The 20,747-nt window shown below is 43.4% G+C and overlaps 1 protein-coding gene across 4 annotated transcripts in view; it reads right to left on the bottom strand.

Moving 5' to 3' along the window:
- Nucleotides 1-20,747, bottom strand: part of MCTP2 (multiple C2 and transmembrane domain containing 2) — a 196,885-nt gene that overhangs the window by 28,748 nt on the left and 147,390 nt on the right. For all 4 annotated transcript variants that reach the window (XM_040969072.1, XM_040969070.1, XM_040969071.1 and 1 more), the window contains 2 exons: nt 13,240-13,362; nt 10,187-10,228 (listed from right to left, as the gene is read on the bottom strand). In XM_040969072.1, the coding sequence (XP_040825006.1) occupies nt 10,187-10,228; nt 13,240-13,362 (165 nt within the window). The remainder of the gene's footprint in view (nt 1-10,186; nt 10,229-13,239; nt 13,363-20,747) is intronic.

The raw sequence follows: 20,747 nt of genomic DNA, 5'->3' as shown, positions 1-20,747 counted from the left end.
GCCAACTAATTCAATAAGTGCATTATATTAATTATAATACCATATTATATTTTATCATATCAACGAAATGGCTTAAATTCAGCATCTATCTAACCTACACCACCCCATATATTCCTCACCATTCTCACTAATCATTCTGGACTGGCAGCTTGGAGTTTTTATGCCTATTAGAGGCCCTAGGGAATGTCCCAACACAGCAGGCTGATGGGATGGCCACTGTGGCCTAACAGGCTAACCCATCTTGGGGAAACCTGTATCCCATATTGCAGTGCTGGTCTGAGCCCCAGCATCACTGCTTCCCATCTGCCTCCTTGCTAATCCATCTTGGAACACAGTAGATGAAGGGTTCCACACTAGGGCCCCTACCACCCTGTGGATGATCCGCGTGGAGCTTTGTGCTCCTGGCTATAGCCTGGCCCAAACTTGATCACTGTGGGTATTTGGAGAGTTAGCCAACATGAAGAATATTCTTATTCTCTCTCTCCCTCTATCTTGCCAGTAAAAAAACTGCACAACTTTAAAAACAACCGTGCCCCCAATGAGGCATAGGCAGTACATTACTGCTCATCACATCAGTTTGATTAGCAACTCCCCAAAGCACCTTTGAAAGCCAGACGTCCGTTACTTGGCTTCAGAGATGGGCTGTTGTGGCTGCATGTTGGTGCCTGAGAACTCTGCTGCCACTGAAGAAGCTGAAAGCATGGGACTTATCATTGCTTATTTAATGGTGATACTTTTCTAAATGACTAGTTTAAGATGAGGAAATAAATAGAAATTTCTGGGAAAACAGACAAAAGATGACTGCAAGTCAATTTTCCCTGATGAAATTCATTAGTACAGAAAAAAAAAATTATTCCAGGATGCTGTCTGGGATGGGGAGGAACTCTGCATGAATTGGTCACTTGCACAGAATCTCCGCAGAAGGCACTGCTCTTCATGAGCAGCGGGCACGTCCCTCAAGCATCTTCACAATTAGTCACACAGTCCCTGCTCTCTGAAAAGCTCTTACAACTTTCGGACAATGTATAGGAGCCACTATAGTACATGAAGATGGTATTTATATTTTCATAGTTTAAGATATTCTGCTCATATTTTCCAGGGCACTCCTGTTCAGCTGTATCTGCACCAACACAGAAGACCGACATGTTCTGGACTCTGCTCTTTGCACCGGCAGCTGAGCTGGGTGCATGCCGGGCGCTGCCACAGTGCTCGGGCGAAGGAGCAACATTACAGAGGCGGGAAAAGAACTGGGTGTGGGGTTCCCCCCAGCATCCAGATGGCCCTTTCCGTTCACGCAGGAGCTACAGTGGCGCTGGGTCACATGATGCAGGGAAGTGCTCTGCTGTTTCTGGAAGCCTCTTCCAAGGCTTTGACTGTGTCTTCCTCTCGTGGTTGGTTTCACAAGCCCATCCTTCCAGTTTTTTCCACAGCAAATGTTATTTTAACTTCTTTCTAGTCCCTATACTGTTAGAAAATTAAAATCCTTTTTCTTTAAAAATAAGGTTTTTGACTGTATGACTCTTCAATTATATCTGTCAATGTGTCAGTGGCTATATCACATATATTAGGTATTAGAGTTTCCATTTACACAAGACTGAGGGCTAGAGAAGTGATGTGCATGGCAAGCTGTGACCCAAGCAGAAACGGGCTCCACTCTGCTCTTGTCATCTACAAATGCATCTGAGTTTCAGAAGTCTAGGAAATGGAGACCAAAAGACATACGCTGACTGCTGTGGGAGACTTAAACAAGCAGCTACAGCACGCTGGGTGTCCGATAACCTCTTTCCCATCAAGAAGACAAGCAGATAAAAGTGAGTGCCGTCTTCTGTCTAGTTCCAAGAATCCTGGGGCCTATTTGAGTTTCAAGAGAGATGGTCTTCCAGGACAAGCCTACTCATGTTGCCCTGAGTCGTCGGAGGGATCATCTGGCAGCTCAGTCTGCATCCTGCTGGCTTTATTTACACATTTCAGATGAAACCAAGGAATGTGGCGATAACACAGTTTAGCAAGCACAACATTACATCTGCTGCTGCTACCAAATCGCCTAGGCAGAATAACAGCGATTCATTCAAAAAGACAGAACCGCTGTCAGAACACGCTCTTGGGCTGCCCTGACATACCAGTTTTCAGTTTATCCAAGGAAATGTGTCATAAAAAAACAGCCATGGTCATTAGTGTGAGTAAACAAGTGAACAGGACAAGTGTGACTAAACACAAAGTTTTAGATTTGGCTAAGATGAGATTTCTTATCACAGAATTGCAGGACCTTACGTCAACATCACAGGATTTTGGACTTTGTCTACGAGCAATCATGCTTCAGCCGACAGAAGAGATGACAGCGTGGTACTTCTCCAACCCAACATTCAACTACTACAAAGATCCTTTGCCTTCTACATACTATAAAGAAAGGGTGGCATTGTCAGAAAAATGAGCATCTCCCATCCAGTAATCTGAAATTGTGTATAACAATGAATGCAAGATCACATAATTCAATGTCCATTTGTTTACAAAATGTCAAAGGGAATGAGTTCTGGCTTAATTTTTAAGCAGCTGAATTAAAAACATCTAACAACCCTGTATGGAAATAAACTCTTCTTTTTCAGAATATATGTAAGGAAATAAATTTAAAAAAAAAAACCAGAAAGAGGATCTTTGCTTCCTTGAAGCTCTGTTGCCTTCCCTGTATCTCCAACGGCTATGGCACTGCAAGTGCAATAAACTAGCTTGGGGCCTCTGGGAGAAAACTAACACCATGAAAATGAATCTACAACTGAGAATTAATTATACAGTCAGAGTGTTACTTCACGTCTTTCCTGCTTGTTCTCTGCAGAAAAACCCTACTTTCTCTAGTAATTACCTAAGCCAAGACAGAGAGCTAGTCTTGAGAACTGACCATATCAGGAAAATTCCTTCTGGCTGAAAGGGAAGGAATACGTACCACAGCACACAAAGGATTCCAGTGTGGATCAAGACATGTTCATCTCCAGAGCCCCCTGTGAATGTCAGCCATCGAGACTGGTGATGCCTTAATAAAACCAAAAAATGAGTGCGTGTGGTCTCTTTCCTCCCATTGAATATGAAGTGTGCAATTAAAAAACTTGAAGACTCAAACATAAGAAATACATGGAGAGACATCTCTCACTGCAGAATAAGATGCAGGGTAGGAGATAAAAAAAGATCATATAATAATCTTGACTCACTACACCAGGAACTGCCGTTAGGGTTTCCTTGCACTAGGTGCGACAGGGCCTTCCAGGGACACACAAACACACAGCCTCAGACTCAGGCCACTAAGGGGTGGGGGGGGGGTCTGTATTTTCTGGAGCGTTCTTTTGGGAAATTAACATAAAACAGGATGTCTTGAGTTTGAATCAGCATCATTTCAACTGGTTGCATATTGTTCTATCACTTCGTTATGTGAAGTACTTACACAGTGCCAAGTGTTTTTACTCATTTTCTTCTATTGGGTTGACACAGAAGCAACAGAAAGTCCTGTCTGTTATCACACTGAAGGTTGCCAAGTGTGAAAAGCAATGAACAACATCCAGAGGAACACACTCACAAGACACAATTGAAAAATTACCCAAAGAATAGAAAAGATAATCAATCCCTGGCTTGAAAGTTTCTGTATGCACTGACAGGACACGTCCTCAAGGGTTTTCTGTGACTGTGGATAAACACACACGGGGCTGCAGTTGCTGATTCAGCCCTGGGCATCCTTTAGTTTTCTCCCAGGTGCAAATGTGGGGAGGGTGGAAGATAAAATGTTTACGCAATATAACAACAGGAATAATTCTTACTAAGATGCAGCTAAAAGTTGACTTCTCTTAGAAGCTCTGATCAATGAGCTCACAGACTTGAGAGGAGCTAGCAGAGGACACTAGCGCTACCTCTGTGAGCACCATGTTCCCAGCACCATGTGCACTCAGACACAATGGTACAGGGAGACAACAGGCAAAAGTTGCCAAGGATGATGTGAAAAAATGGAGCAAAAATGGAATAAATGGTATCTGTCCTTCCTTACAATGTAGAATAACCAAAACTAAAAAGGGGCGTAGGCGAGAGGAAGTGCATTTGAATTTTGCCGCCCTGTTGGCTGAGAGATTTCAGATATGTGCTTTCTCTTAACCTATGCTTTAAAATTTGGAGACAGTAGAAATAATATAAAATGGAATGCCTTATTCTGAGTCATGAACAGCTAAGATACCAAAGCAGCTGGCAAACTGTGAACAAAGTATCACTCAAGATGGACTTCCTTTAAATTCTTACTTTTTTTCTCATTTATTACTACCTTAAATGGTGACTTGATGACTTCTCCCTTGAGCAATAGTGATTTCTCTGTTCGTAATTATCTTAGAAGTCAGCTATCAATTATTTTTGGATACTTGGGACATAGTGGAATCCATATGGAAATAGTGAGGTTCCGCCAGGAACGACAAGAGGGGGAGCTCCTACCCTCAGTGAATGGTGTGAGGATAATTGTGCTACAATATCCAAGGTATTCCACCTTAGTGTGACATAGTAACTGCAGATAACAGGAGGTGAAACATGTCAAGAAAGCAGAGAATACTAAAAACTCAGAAATCGGGGGGAAGGCTTAGTAGCAACGACAATACAATAGAAAGCTTGGGAGGGTTAGGATTCTCTGACAAACATGCCTGAACGTTCCTAATGCTTCTGTCTTAGCAAAGTTCCTGAGGTCTACACATTTAAGAATGGGAGTTTGAATATTAAAAGAAGAAACGCAAGTAAGTTGATTAGAAGTCAACCTCTTCTCATTGAAGCATGTACAACAGATACAAATTGGCCGGATTCCACTTTGCTCTTAAAGCTCTACCAGGACAATGAGATGGCCGAAAGGCTTGTAACAGAAAGACTTTAGCCCTAAAAACCATATTAGATCAAATCGAAAGTGCCTAGAGCAGAATAACCATTCATATTAGTCCTCCTGAAATCCAGAAGTAGCTAGCTCTTAGGTTGTACTCACACGTGCCCCGTGTGCATGTGAACTACTTTAACCATTCAAAGATTACTCTGGTTTTACGTTTCTTAGCAATGTCACAGTTTCTTACTTTTAAGTACTTCTGCTTATGCAATAGTTAACGAAACTCATGAACCAGCCCAGATTACTCCATTTTGGACATTCCTAACAAAGCACAAAGGAACAGCAAGCCCGCTGTAGGAGACAATTAGGCCACTACAGATCATATCTCTTTGGAAGCCAGAAGTGCAGGGAATCCAACCAGATCCTCAAAAAAAAATAAATTGACAGTTTGAAATGTACTAAATTTTAACACCCTAACTTATGAAAATAGAATATAGCTCTTATACCCATTTCCAACCTCTCTTTAGGTCTTAATCTGGTTTTAATTCCTGAATTGTATAAAGGGGAGCCTTTCCTTGTCTGTTATCAGTTAACTGTGAACCCGCCGCTGTTCCCAAAACAGATCATTCAAGTCCAGTTTCTGACAGTCTAGTTACAAACAATACAACCTTCCGTGAAGGCAACAGAGTATGGTTTCTTTCTTATGGCAATAAGCAGGGCTTTTTGCCCTTTTATTACATGCCCTTATGATTCCCTCCTCCTGATGTTAATAGTAAATGCTTAAATATTCTGTGTAAGTAATTGTTGAGCTGGAAAAAGAAAGGAACTGTAATGCAAGTATTTATACCTTCAGCAATGAAAACAAGATATTATTGTCTGGCGCGACCTTTCCTAAGTATGGGATACAGCATTTTACACAATAGTTTCTTGGTTCATGCTTCAATTACTGACCTTTACTATGTAGAAAATTAATGCAATTTTCATTGTAATCCATCCGTACAAATAAGGTTTACACGGAAGGATTCCACTTATGGAATCTAATACAAATAGGAAATGTCAACTGACTGCTGTTGGATGAACTTGGCCATTATCTGTTTGCTCTGGGGTCCCTTTGCAAACTAGACTTATAAGAAGCAATTTCTAACACAGGCCATAAGTTATAAGAAAGAAGAATTTCCTCTCTTGTAAGTTTAATCTATACACATTCTGTTCCTTAAAAAGCCAAAAATCTAGTTCCCTGAAAGTCCTTACGTTGTCAACGAAAGTTCACAAAACAAGATGAAATTGTGAAGTCTAATTTGGCCTCTCACAATGAGGAGGAACCAGAGGCTGTAGCGATGTCATTTTACAACAATCCCTGTTGAGACAAGAACTGATGACGGAGCCGACAGGAGGGACAGGCGGGAGATGGGGACAGGGCTGTTTCCTGCGAGAGCTTTGCCAGGACGCCCAGAGTGCCTTTCATCTCCCACCCACCGCCCGCAATTGCATTCGTGGGAATCTGTGTTGGCAATTAAAGAGTGTCACTTCCAAGATGGATTGTTGGTCTACAAAGGCACTTCTCTCCTCTCCTGTTTCTGCACAAAGTGGCAGTGTGCTTATAATTTGTAAACAGTTCATCTCTCTCTGGGTGTGTTACACTTCCCAGAAGCATCGTCTGTCATGTCTTACATGCAACAGAAGCCAGGAGGGCCCTGTGGATATGGCCTCTCAGACAGACAGCCCTGTATGGTGGCCAGCGCCCTGGTCACTGTGTTTGCAAGCCTGTGATGGGGCACACCTCAGGGACAGAAACTGCTATACTGGGAGAAGCAATGCTATACTGTGAGACATGTGCAGGCTTGTAAAAAAAAATAAAAGGGAAAATGGAATTAAAAGGTGTTTTGGTACAATTTTTTTTAAGCCTGTGCATATTTTTTTTCATTTTATTCATTGTCCATAAACTTGTTGAAGACCCCTTACATAAGTGACGTGTAATCAAGAAGTCTTCATGCCAAAAATTCATCTAATTTGTAAAGCTATTAGAGAAAAGAGCATGGACAGTTATAGAAAAGTACTGAAAGGTTTTTCAGTCTTCCTAACCATAGATGGCCTTAACAGAAGCGGTATAAACAGAAGTAACAATTCTACTTTACATAATATGTGCTTCCTTCTAGAAAATTTCATAGGATCAGTACGTTGAGGAAGCCAAACCACCATGGTTATGCTCAGGCTATGAAAAGGCCCTACTGAAATACGACAGCAAGAGTCAGCTCAAGAATGAGACTGCCTCCGAGGGAATATGAGCCCTTATGTCAAACCTCAACAGGAACGCACACAGCCGCTGGATGCAGGACTGCACCACAGGGAACAGCACGCATCCCGTAGCCATCTCCTGCATCTACTTCAACTCTTAGTACTCTGTGCACAGGAGGGCTTGGCGCACAGTCCTAGCGGCCTGACAACCACAGGCAGCTCAGCAGCACCTCAGTGTAGGCCAGCTGCTCCGGACAGCCGGACCTGACATGTTCCCTGTGAGGGACATTGAGCACCTCTGCCTTGTGGATCGCATTCTTCTTGAATATTCTCCTGCAGCATGGATCAGAGGCATTTGTTCTTAATGACCACTAAAGAGCAGTCTGTGTTCCTTTCCACGAGTGGCCCATATAACAGGCTCAGCAAAGGAATATCCCTCACTGCCAGGTCCCGGTTTACAAGGAGGTTAAGCTGTCATCTGTGGTGATGGTCTCCTCTATCAGTGTGGTGGTTCAAGTTGCAGGGCTCCAGCTTGAATCCATCCAGGTGCTAGGGACACTGTCACCTATGTAGGGTGCCTGGTGAAGTCGCTGGCCACTGGTAAATAGTTTGATCTACCCTGGCTGTGGTGACCATTTGGAGAATACCTGGTAGATGATTACAGAGGGTACCTTATATATATATATATATATAGTTGGGACCATTTGGTCTATATATTTATATATTTATAATATATATTATATTTATATCTATATATTTATAGAAGGTGCCCTATGTGTGTGTGTATATATATATATATATATATATACACACACACATATATAGAAGGTACCCTCCTTCACTGCTGGTGGGGGTGGGGTGTGTAGGCTAGTACCACCACTGTGGAAATCAGTATGCAGAGTGCTTAGAGAATTCCAAATGAGCCTGCCCTATGACCCAGCTATCCTGCTCATAGAAATATATCCAGATGAAACGAAAGCTCAATATGAGAAAGGGATCAGTAATCCTATATTTACAGCAGCACGATCTATAATAGCAAAGACATGGTCACAACCCAGATGTCCATCCAAAGAGGAGTGTTTAAAGAAGCTGGTACATCTACTCCATGGAACACCTCTCAGCCTTTAAAGAGTGAAATTCTACCATCTGCAACCAAATGGTCCCAACTAGAGACCATTATGCTCAAAGAAAGAAGTCAATTCCAAAAGGACAAATACCATACATTCGCTCTGATACAAGGCCATCTTAATGCAAACTATAAATTCAATGACCCATTCAATAATGTTTTTGCTGCAACCCAAGGGTTTTTGACAGTATTTATTTTCATTTCTTCAAAAGTTTCTTTTCTATTATAAAATTCTTCACTGACTTATAGATCACACAGTAGCATCATTTTCCCCAATAAGCTTTTGTGTTTTCTTCTTCATGCATTCGTCAACACACGGGTTATTCAGTAGCATGTTACTTAACTCCATGTGCTGTAAAATTTGTTTTATCTTTATTTCTGTTGTTGATTTTGATTCATGGCTTCTCATTCGAGGGAACGTATAGTAACAGTGTAATAGAGACTATTATATCCAGATGTGAAGATATAATGCAGTATGCATCTCTACTTCCAAATCAAAGACAGACTCCCAATGAAACTGCTGGGTACATCTTGACAATAGGATGTTAGACTGTCTGCCATTGTCTATATCAGCAATGTCAGTATACACTTAAATAACAGAACAGTGAACTTATGACTGCTTATGAAGGACTATGTTATTGTAGTAATATGGGGAAAGTCAGACGGTGGGAGGAAATTTGGGGAAGGGGTAGGAGAAATCCCACACCCTATGGAATTGTATCATAAAATTAAGAGAGAGAGAGACAGAGAGAGAGAGAGAGAGAGAGAGAGAGAGAGAGAGAGAGAGACAGAGAGAGATGGAGAGGGAGAGAGAGGGAGAGAGAGAGAAAAGCAAACCCAGATCTACATCTGCTGCCCTCTAGAAACTGAACAGAATGCCATAAACACATGTGATCTTCCTGCTGAACTACCAATGGGGCACTTTAGCTCTGCTGTGCCTATGAATATTCAGTAACTTTATCCCTCATAAATTAGGACCATCAATTCATCAAGAAAGCTGTGTTTCTTTGACCTCCAATCTGAGAAACGATATTTTCCTTTTAAAATATTAGACTTTATTATTTTGCTATTAATGATCATCTTAGGATAACAAGTAAGATTTATGTCATAACCCACCCCATTTGCAGCAAATGGGCAAAACATCTGGTCTACTCGAATGACTTAAGGCTCTGGTATTGCAGAGCCTAAGTCTTTGGACTAATTCCTAGTCTGTGGACATTTGCAGTAGGTATTTAAGCTTAGGGTTGCCTTCCTGCTCTCTCCTTGCCTGTAAATGCCTTCTATACCGCATCACTGCCCACTATGGCCACATCTTTTAGGAAACTGGAAGTCCACTAAGCCAATGTCTAATCTGATGTTTCATTTTATTCCAGAAGGTTTGTCTGAAAGTATAATGACAACAAAAGCAGCAGATTTGAGATTCTCCCCAGAGAAGAAAAGGGACAGATGTACCAAGACACAGAGCTGAAAAAAGGCTGCCAGCAGCAGCTGAGAAAGTGACAGGTTCAGAAATGGGTGACCACCCCACAGAGTGCACACGTGAACCCCAAAGCAGTTTCACCCATTTGCTTTTGACTTCCCAGGCTCCCTTTATCTACAAAGAGGAAGCCCGATCTTGGCCAGTGCCCAGGGAAGACCTCCAGTAGAGATGCCTCTTAAAAATTCCAGTTACTCTGTCTGTTTCGCTCTTTCAATCTAAATTTTTAAGACTTTTTAAAGGGTCAAGGCAGCACTGTAACCTAAGAAGATATACAATTAGTATCAATGCAAAAACACCCTTGTAAGACAGGAAAGGCACGTGTTGCCACTATTATTTTTGAATAAACAGATATTAGAACCATGCCATATTAAGTAAACAAGTACAATTTTAGCTTAAAAAACACACTGTTACTATGCTGTTCTCTCTTAAATAGTAAAGGCAATAAGAAATATGACCCCAGAGAGCACTACAGCCGACACCAACATCTCTGCCTTCACCCAGTCGTCATCTTCATCCTCACCTTGTCATCTTCATCTTCCTCCTCGTCCACATCTGTGCTCTCCTGAAAGAAAAATCCACATGTTTAATAACACATAACCCACAAATGCCACATGCAAATGCAATTCACATGTCTGCAAGATTTTCCATGCAATGTAACCATTCATAGTTTTCAAATTCATTATAACCTCTTGAAAAATAACACTTGCGAAGTTCAGACCCTGGGGCGTGTGTGTAAACACAATGTGTACTCCGTTCACTGTACACAAAGCTTGTAGGCACGTGCACTGTGCAGGCATGTGGCTTTCCAAGCAACCGTAGAGTTGTACTCTATGTAAACACTTGTGGTCTTACTCTGACAAATGAAGCACCACTATGTCTATTCATAGTGAGGATACCGGGCAATGCCTGTATTTGACTCGCTGTGAAAATAGATACTTTTTCCCTTTGGGGCCATTACCAAAACATGAGGCAGGAGAAAATGCATTCATCTGAGTACGACCTGAACAATGCGTAGCAGGTTTCCATGTGGAATTGCCGCTTTCCTTGGCTTGGAGGCTGCAAGGAAGGTGGAGGAAGGAAATCCCAGTCTCTGATGGTGAACTCGAGGTGTCTGGCATTAGCAGAGCGCCTTCACTACCTGCCGGGTTGCTAATGGGTTTGATCAGTTTAGTTTAGAAAGCTTTGCTCTTTAATAGGTAAATCTTCATACTGCTCTCGTGTTCCAAAGCTCAGCCATGTGGATACACACGGGGTCTGGCAGGTGAGGAAGAGCGCTCAGCATTAGAAAAGCAGGATCTATTTCCAGCCTGAATTCTTACCTTTCTGCTTGACCTTGCCAAGGTCAGGCATGCTGTTTACTGTTGTTCCAACACTAAGAAAAAAATCGTCAATATGATGCTCTTAAAAGAGTAATTCAGACGCATCCAGAGAGTACTCTGCTCAATGCCATAAAACCCCTGAGCAATCATCACAACATTTCTCCCAGGCCGCTGGAGCCGGAGCTCCCAGAATTCTCATGAGCATCAACTAGCACTTTTATGACACTCATTGGCCCTCTAGGGAACTAACCTATTCACCACTGGCAGCAAGTACGGCTCACAAAAGCCAACAGATAAATAGAAATGTAATGAAACTATATTATGGGAGACAACACACTGTAATTATGAGGTAGAAGTCCTCAGAGTGAGACATGCTCTCCATTGTGCTGCTCCATAACTTTAGGCAAAGCATTCTACTACTGAGCCTTGCTTTAATCGAGCATAAAATGAACATAGTTCCTACATTATCAGTCGTGCTGTCAAAATTAAAGTAACTAATGCATTTGGGTGTTTTTATGAGTTAGGAGGCTTTGTATGCAACGTGTATTTATATATATATGTACATGAGCAGGCTTACATGTATGTATGTGCTTATATACACAATTACATACGTGCTATAAGCACAGTGAGAAAAAATTCTTGAGCATGGTAGGCAACTGCAACAATTCTTATATTTATCTGAAAGATCTATTCTAACATGAAACCTTATTAAATGCCCCTAACTATAAATACATTAAATAATGCTGATATATGTCCTGCATGTTTCATTAAGTAATCAAAAATAAAACAATGAGATTTGGAACTTGCTTGAGGTTTTATATCCTGTCTCAACATTTGGCTTTTACCATCCTTCTTGTGTCCTAAATAATATCAGAAGCCTAAACCAAAAATCTATTATTTCAGAGATGTCTTTTGTTATCCAATTGAGAATATTAGGAGAAACAGGTAATGGTCAACATCAGAGTCCCAAGAAACCCTGTGAACAGATTGCGATTTTTCTAGAAAGGACAGAGTGATAGAGAGCTGGTATGACAGAGAAGTCTCCCATCTGCTAGCTCACTTCCCAAACGGCCACAATATCCAGAGCTCGGGCCAGGCTGAAGCCAGGAGCCTACGGCACCATCCAGGTCTGTCCCTAGCAGGCAGGGGCCCACGTACATGGGTCACACTCCAGTGCTTTCCCAGCTGTATTGTCAAGGAGCTGAACTGAAAGCAGAACAGCCATTATTCAAGTCTGCTCCCAGAAGAGATGCCGGTGTGGTGGCAAACAGCTTACCCACTGTACCACCACAAAAACCCCCACACATAAATGTTTTTAAAGCTTGATGATTTGATTCACTAACTTAGATTACATCATCAAGCAGGCATAGACACATGAGTTCCCACTCATAAGGATGAGTATGAAAAGAGCCCAAGGGATGGAAGGTGGTACAGCGGAGGAAGGAAGAGAAGTGAGTGCCAAGGGCATCTTTGAAAAAGGCCTGTGCTTGTGATTCCTCCACTACTACAAGCAGCTTGAGAATCACACGTAGAAGGTAGTCACTTAAGAATGGAGGGGTAAGGGTCTGGTATGGTAGCCTAGCAGCTAAGATCCTAGCCTTGCACATGTCGGGATCCCATATGGGTGCTGGCTCTAATCCTGGCAGCCCCGCTTCCCATCCAGGACTGGAAGAAGCTCGTGGCTCCTAGCTTCAGATCAGCTCAGTTCTGGCCTTTGCGGCCACTTGCGAAGTAAATCAGCAAACGAAAGATTTTTCTCTGTCTCTCCTCTTTTCTGTGTATCTGCATCTTCAATAAAAATAAATCTTAAAAAAAAAAAGAACGGAGGGGTATACACCCACACATCTTCACGGTCATGGTCCGTGGCTGTTGGTGAGTCCTAAGAATATTCTGGGTGATTAGGCCAGAGACGATCGTGGCCTGGGGTGTCCAGGAGGCAAGACTAAGCTGGCCCCCCAAGTCCCACCACAGTGAGTGCTACCAGGTCAGGAGTCACAAGATTTCCCTAGAAGTGGAGAAGGATTCACACTGACCCTCCGATAATCAGATGCGCAGATAATCAAGTGCTGCCAGCGGGGACATGATGGCCGGGGACAGGAGGTTTCCACTCATGTTGAGAGTACCGACCAGGGCCAAAGAACAGGGGCCTGGCTGGAGACCTTTACTGCAAGATCATTTCAACGTGGTTCCCATGTTTCACTGTCAACACTTTTTTCACCAGTGAAATGCCTGCACTCTTGAACCTCTCACCTACCTGGCCCTCCTGGATGTTGCTGACTCTGCCTTTTGTCGGTCTGAGGAAATTGTAGACAAAGAGCAGCAACAAAGCCAAGGGGATCATGTAGAGTTCAAAGCTCCAGACAGTGACCAAAAACACCTGCCGGAAAGACAAACGACCACATCAGGGCTTGATAACACAACAAGTAATCATGCATTCATGCTCATTGAATGACGCTCAAGACAGTGCCCAATAGGGACATGGACACGTACACAGAGTAGAACAGGGAGAGACTGAGCTGGCCAGTTATGACATGGAACACATTTGGATAGGAGCCACAATCCTTAGCTGTCCCAAGCATCGACACTGTGGCAAAGGATGCTAATCCACTGCTTATCACACCGCCATTCCTCCATCAGAGGAATGTGCTTCCAAGCTGCTGTGCTTCTAATCTAGGGCCGTGCTCATGTTCCTAGGCAGGTGGTAGATGATGACCCCAAACCTGGGCCTCTACCCCCAGAGGGGAGACCCTGATGCAGGTTCCTGGGTTTGGACTGGGATGTTGTGGTCATTTGGGTGAATGTACTTTTATTACAAAGTCAGATATACAGAGAGGAGGAGAGACAGACAGAAAGATCTTCTGTCCGATGATTTACTCCCAAAGTAACTGCAATGGCCAGAACTCAGCCGATTTGAAGCTGGGAACCAGAAACCTTTTCCGGGTCTCCCACATGGGTGCAAGGTCCCAAAGCTTTGGGCCTTCCTCAACTGCTTTCCCAGGCCACAAGCAGGGAGCTGGATCGGAAGCAGGACTGCTGGGATTAGAACTGGCACCCATATGGGATCCTGGCATGTTCAAGGAGAGGACTTTAGCTGCTAGGCCACACCGCTGGGCCTCTGTATCTTTTTTAAATGAATATAATTAATCTTGGGCCTGGTGTCATGCCTTAATTGGTTAATCCTCCCCCTTCAAGTGCTGGGATCCTTTATGGGCACCAGTTCATGTCTTGGCTGCTTCACTTCCCATCCATCTCCCTGCTTATGGCCTGGAAAAGCAATGCAGGATACCCCAAAGCCTTGGGACTCTATACCCAGGTGGGAGACCTGGAAGACACTTCTGGCTCTTTGCTGCTGCAGTCTTCTGGGAAGTGAACAAGCAAACACAAGATCTTTCTCTGTTTCTCCTCTTCTCTGTAAACGTGCCTTTCTAAGGAAAACAAATAAATGTTTGAATAAAAGGAATCTTAGGATAGAATTTATGGAAAGCAGTACAGAAAGCCAAAGGTCACAAAGAGACTACAGGCTAAACTTGGCCAGTCATGGAGTGATACAGAGCTTGGTTATCTTCCCAAACGGAGGAAACAAATAGAGCGTGCAAAGCTACCACAGCTACAAGACAGTGCAGTGGTAACCAGGAGGACAGGACACATCAAAGGACATTCTGAGGACTGCACAGATCCTGTAAATCGGGCTGGTTCCTGCCAGCCATGTGGGAGACTGGCAAGCACTCTCTGGGGCCTTGCTTTGGCCTGGTTCAGCCCCAACTGTGGCAGCCATTTAGGGAGTAAACCAATGGATGAGAGATCTAACTATTTCTCTCCTTTCTCTCCCCTCTTTCCTTCGTTCCTTGCTTCTCTCTCTCCCTCATTCATTCTCCCACAGCTCTCAAGTATATAAATACACCTTTGAAAAAAGCCACAGGAGAATCTTAGCAAACGAGATAAATACTTGAAAAGACACTCGAGTACAGTAGGAAATGTTCCAAGGATGCAAGATTAGTTTCACATTTAAGTTAGTACAAATGGCCTTACTAACCAAATAAAGGAGAAAACTTTCATTGCAATAGACAAGAAAAAAAGCTTTTGATAAAGATTCAACATTCATCTATCCTTAGCAAAAGTGACTGGAAGGAATTTCTTCAATATGATACAGAAATATATAAGAATCATATATCTAATTGTATGCAGCAATTTATTATAACTTCAAAAAGTTAACAAGAAACCAACCCATGCTAAGAAGGAAAGTTTACATGCACACAGCCGCAAGAACAATCTCAGAAACCTACTGAGAAATGCTTTACATAAAACATATACACATGATACGATTCCATTGATAAAAGTTCTAAAACAGACCAAGTTATAAATTCACGTTTCTGGGCCCGGCGCGGTGGCGCAAATGGTTAAAGGTCCTCGCCTTGCACGCCCGGGATCCCATATGGGCGCCGGTTCTAATCCCGGCAGCCCCGCTTCCCTTCCAGCTCCCTGCCTGTGGCCTGGGAAAGCAGTCGAGGACAGCCCAAAGCTTTGGGAACCTGCACCTGCGTGGGAAACCCGGAAGAGGCTCCTGGCTTCGGATCGGCAATAGTATCGGCCCGTTGTGCTCACTTGGGGAGTGAATCATCGGACGGAAGATCTTCCTCTCTGTCTCTCCTCTCTGTATATCTGCCTTTCCAATGAAAAAATAATAAAAATAAATCTTTAAAAAAAAATTCACGTTTCTTCTACAATTACAAAGTAAGAATATCTGCTCTTATTCTTACTATTTGGTATTGCATAAAAGGTTTTAGCCATTCCAACAAAAGCACGTCTTTAAAAAGCCATAAATATCAGAGAGGAAAGCATCACAATTCTTCTGGCATATTTTTTGCATGAGTTTTATGAAGAATGTTCTAGGGAGTCAACAAAGCAAAAGTGAAAACAATTAAATTAACGATATAAAATTAGTTTTCAACACTAGGTATAATAGAAGATAATAATTGAGTTTTTCTCTACAGTAGCACCATAAAACTTACAAAAATCATTAGAGTTAAAATTCTCTTCAATGAAAACAAAAATCCGAGTGTTGTGAGAAATGATTTAGAAAATCCAAATAAATAGAGGGTCATAATAAATAGAATGAAAGATTCAGTGTGTGAAGGGAGCCATTCTTCACAAACTGATATATATATTCAGCAATTCTGGTTTCATAACCATTGGCAAGCTGATGCTAAATGATTAAATAAATTAAAATGATAGAATAGGCACCACAAGTTTAACAAATGATAGGTTTACTCTCTGACCTCACAATGTGTAATAAAGTTTCAATAGTAAACTCTGTGGTGTTGGTATAAACAGGCAAAACATTCAAGAGAGAAGACAAGAGGCAGACCCAAGCACACAGACACGCAGTTCACTGACTTCCGTGAAAGTCTCCGCCGGAGTGTAACAGGGGCTAGAATAAACAGTGCTAGAAGTAGATGCATTTATAGGAGTAAAACCACTAACCTAACTCCATCTCACATCATAAAACAGCTTAGGAAGCCCGTGCTGTATCAGTGACCCAATGCACCATCTTGAGTTAGAGGATACATCATAAGCTCTATCAATCTCATGATAAAGGACATGTAACTGGCTAACTGACCAAAAAACCAACTGGTCATCCAATTAAATATATTCTATGCATCTGATTGGATGTGACCACTTACAAGTAGTTAACTTAGTATAGCACTTCTAACGTCATGACTGCTCCCACAAATACTTTGGTGTCTCCTCATCTGAAGATGTGTTAAAAGCCCATCTCTTTGTCCTGTGAGAGTGCATGCAAGATAGCAAATAGTCAAATCAGCTGAACAACAACAAGTCAAGCTAATACAAACAGCACATTGCATGGTCATACAGGTTAGGGTTTGCATGAAAGTGTGAAAGAAATCGAGTCAATAGCGTCCTTTGAAAATACAGATGTGGGCAGCATCGTTCATACAAAGCCAAGTGACGTGTTAGCATTTCACAGGTTTCCAACATATCCCGATGAGTTCGGAGCTAGCCAAAAGGATCACTGCTTACAGCAGGCTTTTGACCCACATCGTTCAAGTTAACCAGCTGATCTTCAACTGTTGTCCTATTTTGCTGTGGCTAAAGCTGACCTGAATGGACTGAGTACTTGATAGTACGATACATGTTTGCATGTGGTGAAAAAATCAGCCTGTAGTTAAGGACATTCCACTTTCTGGTGTTAGCAATGTCTACACACTTAACCTGCTGAGAACCAAGCAAGACCATAAGGAGATCCCTCACACACCTTCTTTGCCACCAAACTCCACTCCAACCTGAAGAGACTCCAGTAAAAATGGAATCTGGAGCAACATTGTAGGACACACACAGCAAGCACTCCCCTCGATTTAGCTTGGTCTAAGGCACTGCTCTTTTCAGATTCTAAGGACTCCAAACACACTAGTGAACAGAGCTCCATTTTATCAGAGATGGGCAAAAAAGAGCCTTACACTGTGAAAATCCACTGGACTGGCCCTTGTGACAAGGATACACACACGCTTTTCAGAATAGCATTTAAATTGGTCAATAGATTACAAAAAGATAATATTCTGAGTCGGTGTCTCCAGATGATCATACAAACTTTATGAAAAACCTTCTTAAGCACAGTGCCTAATTTAGGAGCAGATTCACATGCACCTCACAATTTCAGAATAAAAACTGTGCTAATCCTGCTCCTAAAATGTCCATGATGAAATAAGTAAAATACAACAAACATTTATTTCTAATTTGTCCAAGTACGCATTCATTTCTGAGATTACAAAGCAGTCACGAACTGTCGTTGCAAGCTAAAAAATATAACACCATACTGTAAAAATAACAGAAAAATGAAAGTTCTACCAGTGCTGGTTACATAAACCCAGCTGAATGAAATAACCTATTGCTCTCTGGAACATCAGAGCCCACTCAGTACCTGTCAAGTTCACCCATGAACCAACTACACCTGACCTATTTCGTAAGCTGCCACTCACCACAGGTTCCAGGTCCCTGATTATGCCGTGCCCCATGCAACTTCCAAACTTCTGCTGCCCAACATGCCATCTCTGACTGACCAAGCCATTGCCTTGTTGTCTGAGCCGCTGCACAGTTCCAGAGTATCACTCTTCTCCAAGCTGACACTACACAGCAGTTCTGCCTTCCTCATTACTCAGATTTCCTAAAGTGTGCACTTGTTAAACACCCACTATGAAACAAAGAAACACATACACAAAAATAACCCGCGTGGACTTCATGCTGTATTTGGAGATTTGAGGCAGACAGGGAAAAGAAATAAGAAAACTCTACACCACACCAGGAGGCAAAACACCAAACATGAGACAATAAAACAAAATCAAAACAGAAACGAAAGAAAGTGGACAGACATCAGGGATTCTGAGAAGCTTCTCTGAGCAGTAAGAGGCAAGCCTAGATCCCGAGCACCTGTCACTGTCCCGGGGAAAAGTGTGTCCAGAGAAGAAACAGCAAAGACAAAGTCCTGAGTGAAAATTGGCCTGGCAGGGGTGGAGATCCACGTTCTACCAAGGGCTATTTGGATATTTATAATTTGCAGGTTTTATGTATCTACATATTTATGTAAACACACACAACTTACAACTCAGCCTGCACAGGTTCAATGAATTTTGAGTCCCACCTGTGGCTGCTTTGGCAGTAGCAGACCACATGATTTTATGCAATCTACACAGCCTGTGGGCAGAGACCCCCCACCTGCAGGCGTTAAGGGCATCGCAAGGGCCTCTTGCAGCCGGAGCAGGGTGAAGAAGAAGATGAGAAAGAAATGTGGGGAAGGAACAGAAGAGAGTCTCAGGAGATCTTCGAAGACTCCGGGACTTTGGTGCATGCTTTAGGGGCTTAAACAGAAGGATCACTGATCTGACTCAGACGTCAGAAGAATCATTCGGGATGTACAAGAACAAGCCAGGACCAGAAGCACAAGTGTTCTCTACAAACACACAGCCAGGATACTGTATGTTAGAAATATGAAGTTGGCAGTAGAAGCAATCAGAGAAGTGGTCACTTTTCACTATTCAGAAAGCAAAGGCCAGAGGCATTTTTCATATCATATGAATGAGGCAAAAATGAAGTGGCAGGAAGGCTACAAGACCTGAGGACTTGGAAAAGAGACCTGGCCATCACTGAGAGAGAGTGTACACCAAGAGCAGACAAGGAGGAGAGACAGATGAGATGTGGAGTTAGGGTTGGGAGTTTGGATTGGAGGATAGTGCTCCAGACGAGAGAGACAGAAAGAGAAGGGAGGGGGGAGAGAGGGAGGGAGGGGGGAGGGGGCAGAAGGGGGGAGAGAAGGAGAAGGGGGAGGGGGGAGAGAGGGAGGGAAGGGAGGGGAGAGGGAGGGGGAGGGGACGGGAAGGAGAGAGGAAGGGGGAGGGAACGGGGAGGGGACAGGGAGGGGAGAGGGAGGGGAGAGGGAGAAGGGGGAGAGGGGGGAGGGGGAGGGAGAAGGGGGGAGGGAGAGAGGGAGGGAGGGGGAGGGGGGAGAAGGGGGGAGAGAAGGAGAAGGGGGAGAGGGGAAGAGAGGGAAGGAGAGAGGGAGAGAAGGGGGGAGAGGGAGGGGAGAGTGAGGGGGAGGGGGCGGGGGAGGGGAAGGGGAGGGGGAGGGGGAGCGGAGGGGGAGGGGAAGGGGAGGGGGAGGGGGAGCGGAGGGGAGAGGGAGGGGGAGAGGGAGGGGGAGAGGGAGGGAGACAGAGAGGGAAGCGGGGGAGAGGGGGGAGGGGGTGGGGAGGGGGGAGAAAGAGAGAGAGAGAGAGGGAGACCACCCGACCCTAGTCAGGCTTCAGGAAGCATTTAAAAGTGCAAGGCAATATATTCTTTCCATGGAAACATCGGTGGTAAGAATGATCCCACGATTCCTAAGCAAGTCCAACTTCACATTCTGAGTTTTGAACGAATTACAAGAGCAGACAGAACAACCAGAGAGAACGGGATACATGGAATTGCGGTGTACTGGAATTTTTAAAGGGGAAAGCTACAACACATTCGGAAACAAGATGATGGTTGAGATTTGATCATTAGTGACTCCCCATGAGCAAGCTAGGGAGGTAACAAGCCCGAGAGCAGATACAATGAGTGTAAGGAAGAACAGACAATGACAAGGAGCAGAGAATATTTAGTAGTTGGGAGGAAATGTAGCAACAAACCATTGGGAAAGAGAAAACAAATGATGGTGGAGGAGATGGAAGAATACTTAACACCCACACGAGAGTGGAAAGGTCAGAAAACCCCTGAAACGTGGAAGGCTGCTCAGAACCTTCTGGATCACCTATACGTAAAAGAAGGAAAACAGAGAGGTCAGACATGGGGGATGGATATGGGGTCAGCAGCCATAGGCACACAGAAAATGTAGAAGATGCCTGTGGGTGCAAGGGAAGCTAGGAAATAGTCCAGAAAAATGCACAGTGGATTTTCAAAAGGTATCGGAAGTATCATTCACAACTAGATACACTCATGTACAATCAAGCTCACCTGAGGTTTTGCCAATCAAGCATTGCACAGGTAAAGGAGACAAGACGATTTTTAAAATTTGCTGGTCTATTTGAAGGCAAGGGAACCACGAAGACAAAGGTCTTCTATCTACTAGTGAGTCTGCAGATGTCTGCTATAATCGAGACTGAGCTACACTGAAGCCACGAACCAGAGGTCCAATCTGCCTCTTACATGTGGAAGGCAGTGACCCAACTGCCTGAACTACCACCTGCCCCTCCCCTGCGTGCACACCAGCACAAA

The sequence above is a fragment of the Ochotona curzoniae genome, unplaced genomic scaffold (genome assembly GCF_017591425.1).
Source record: "Ochotona curzoniae isolate NIBS_2020 unplaced genomic scaffold, NIBS_Ocur_1.0 scaffold_4701, whole genome shotgun sequence".
Lineage (NCBI taxonomy): Eukaryota > Metazoa > Chordata > Mammalia > Lagomorpha > Ochotonidae > Ochotona > Ochotona curzoniae.
This window is presented reverse-complemented; position numbering and strand designations above follow the sequence as displayed.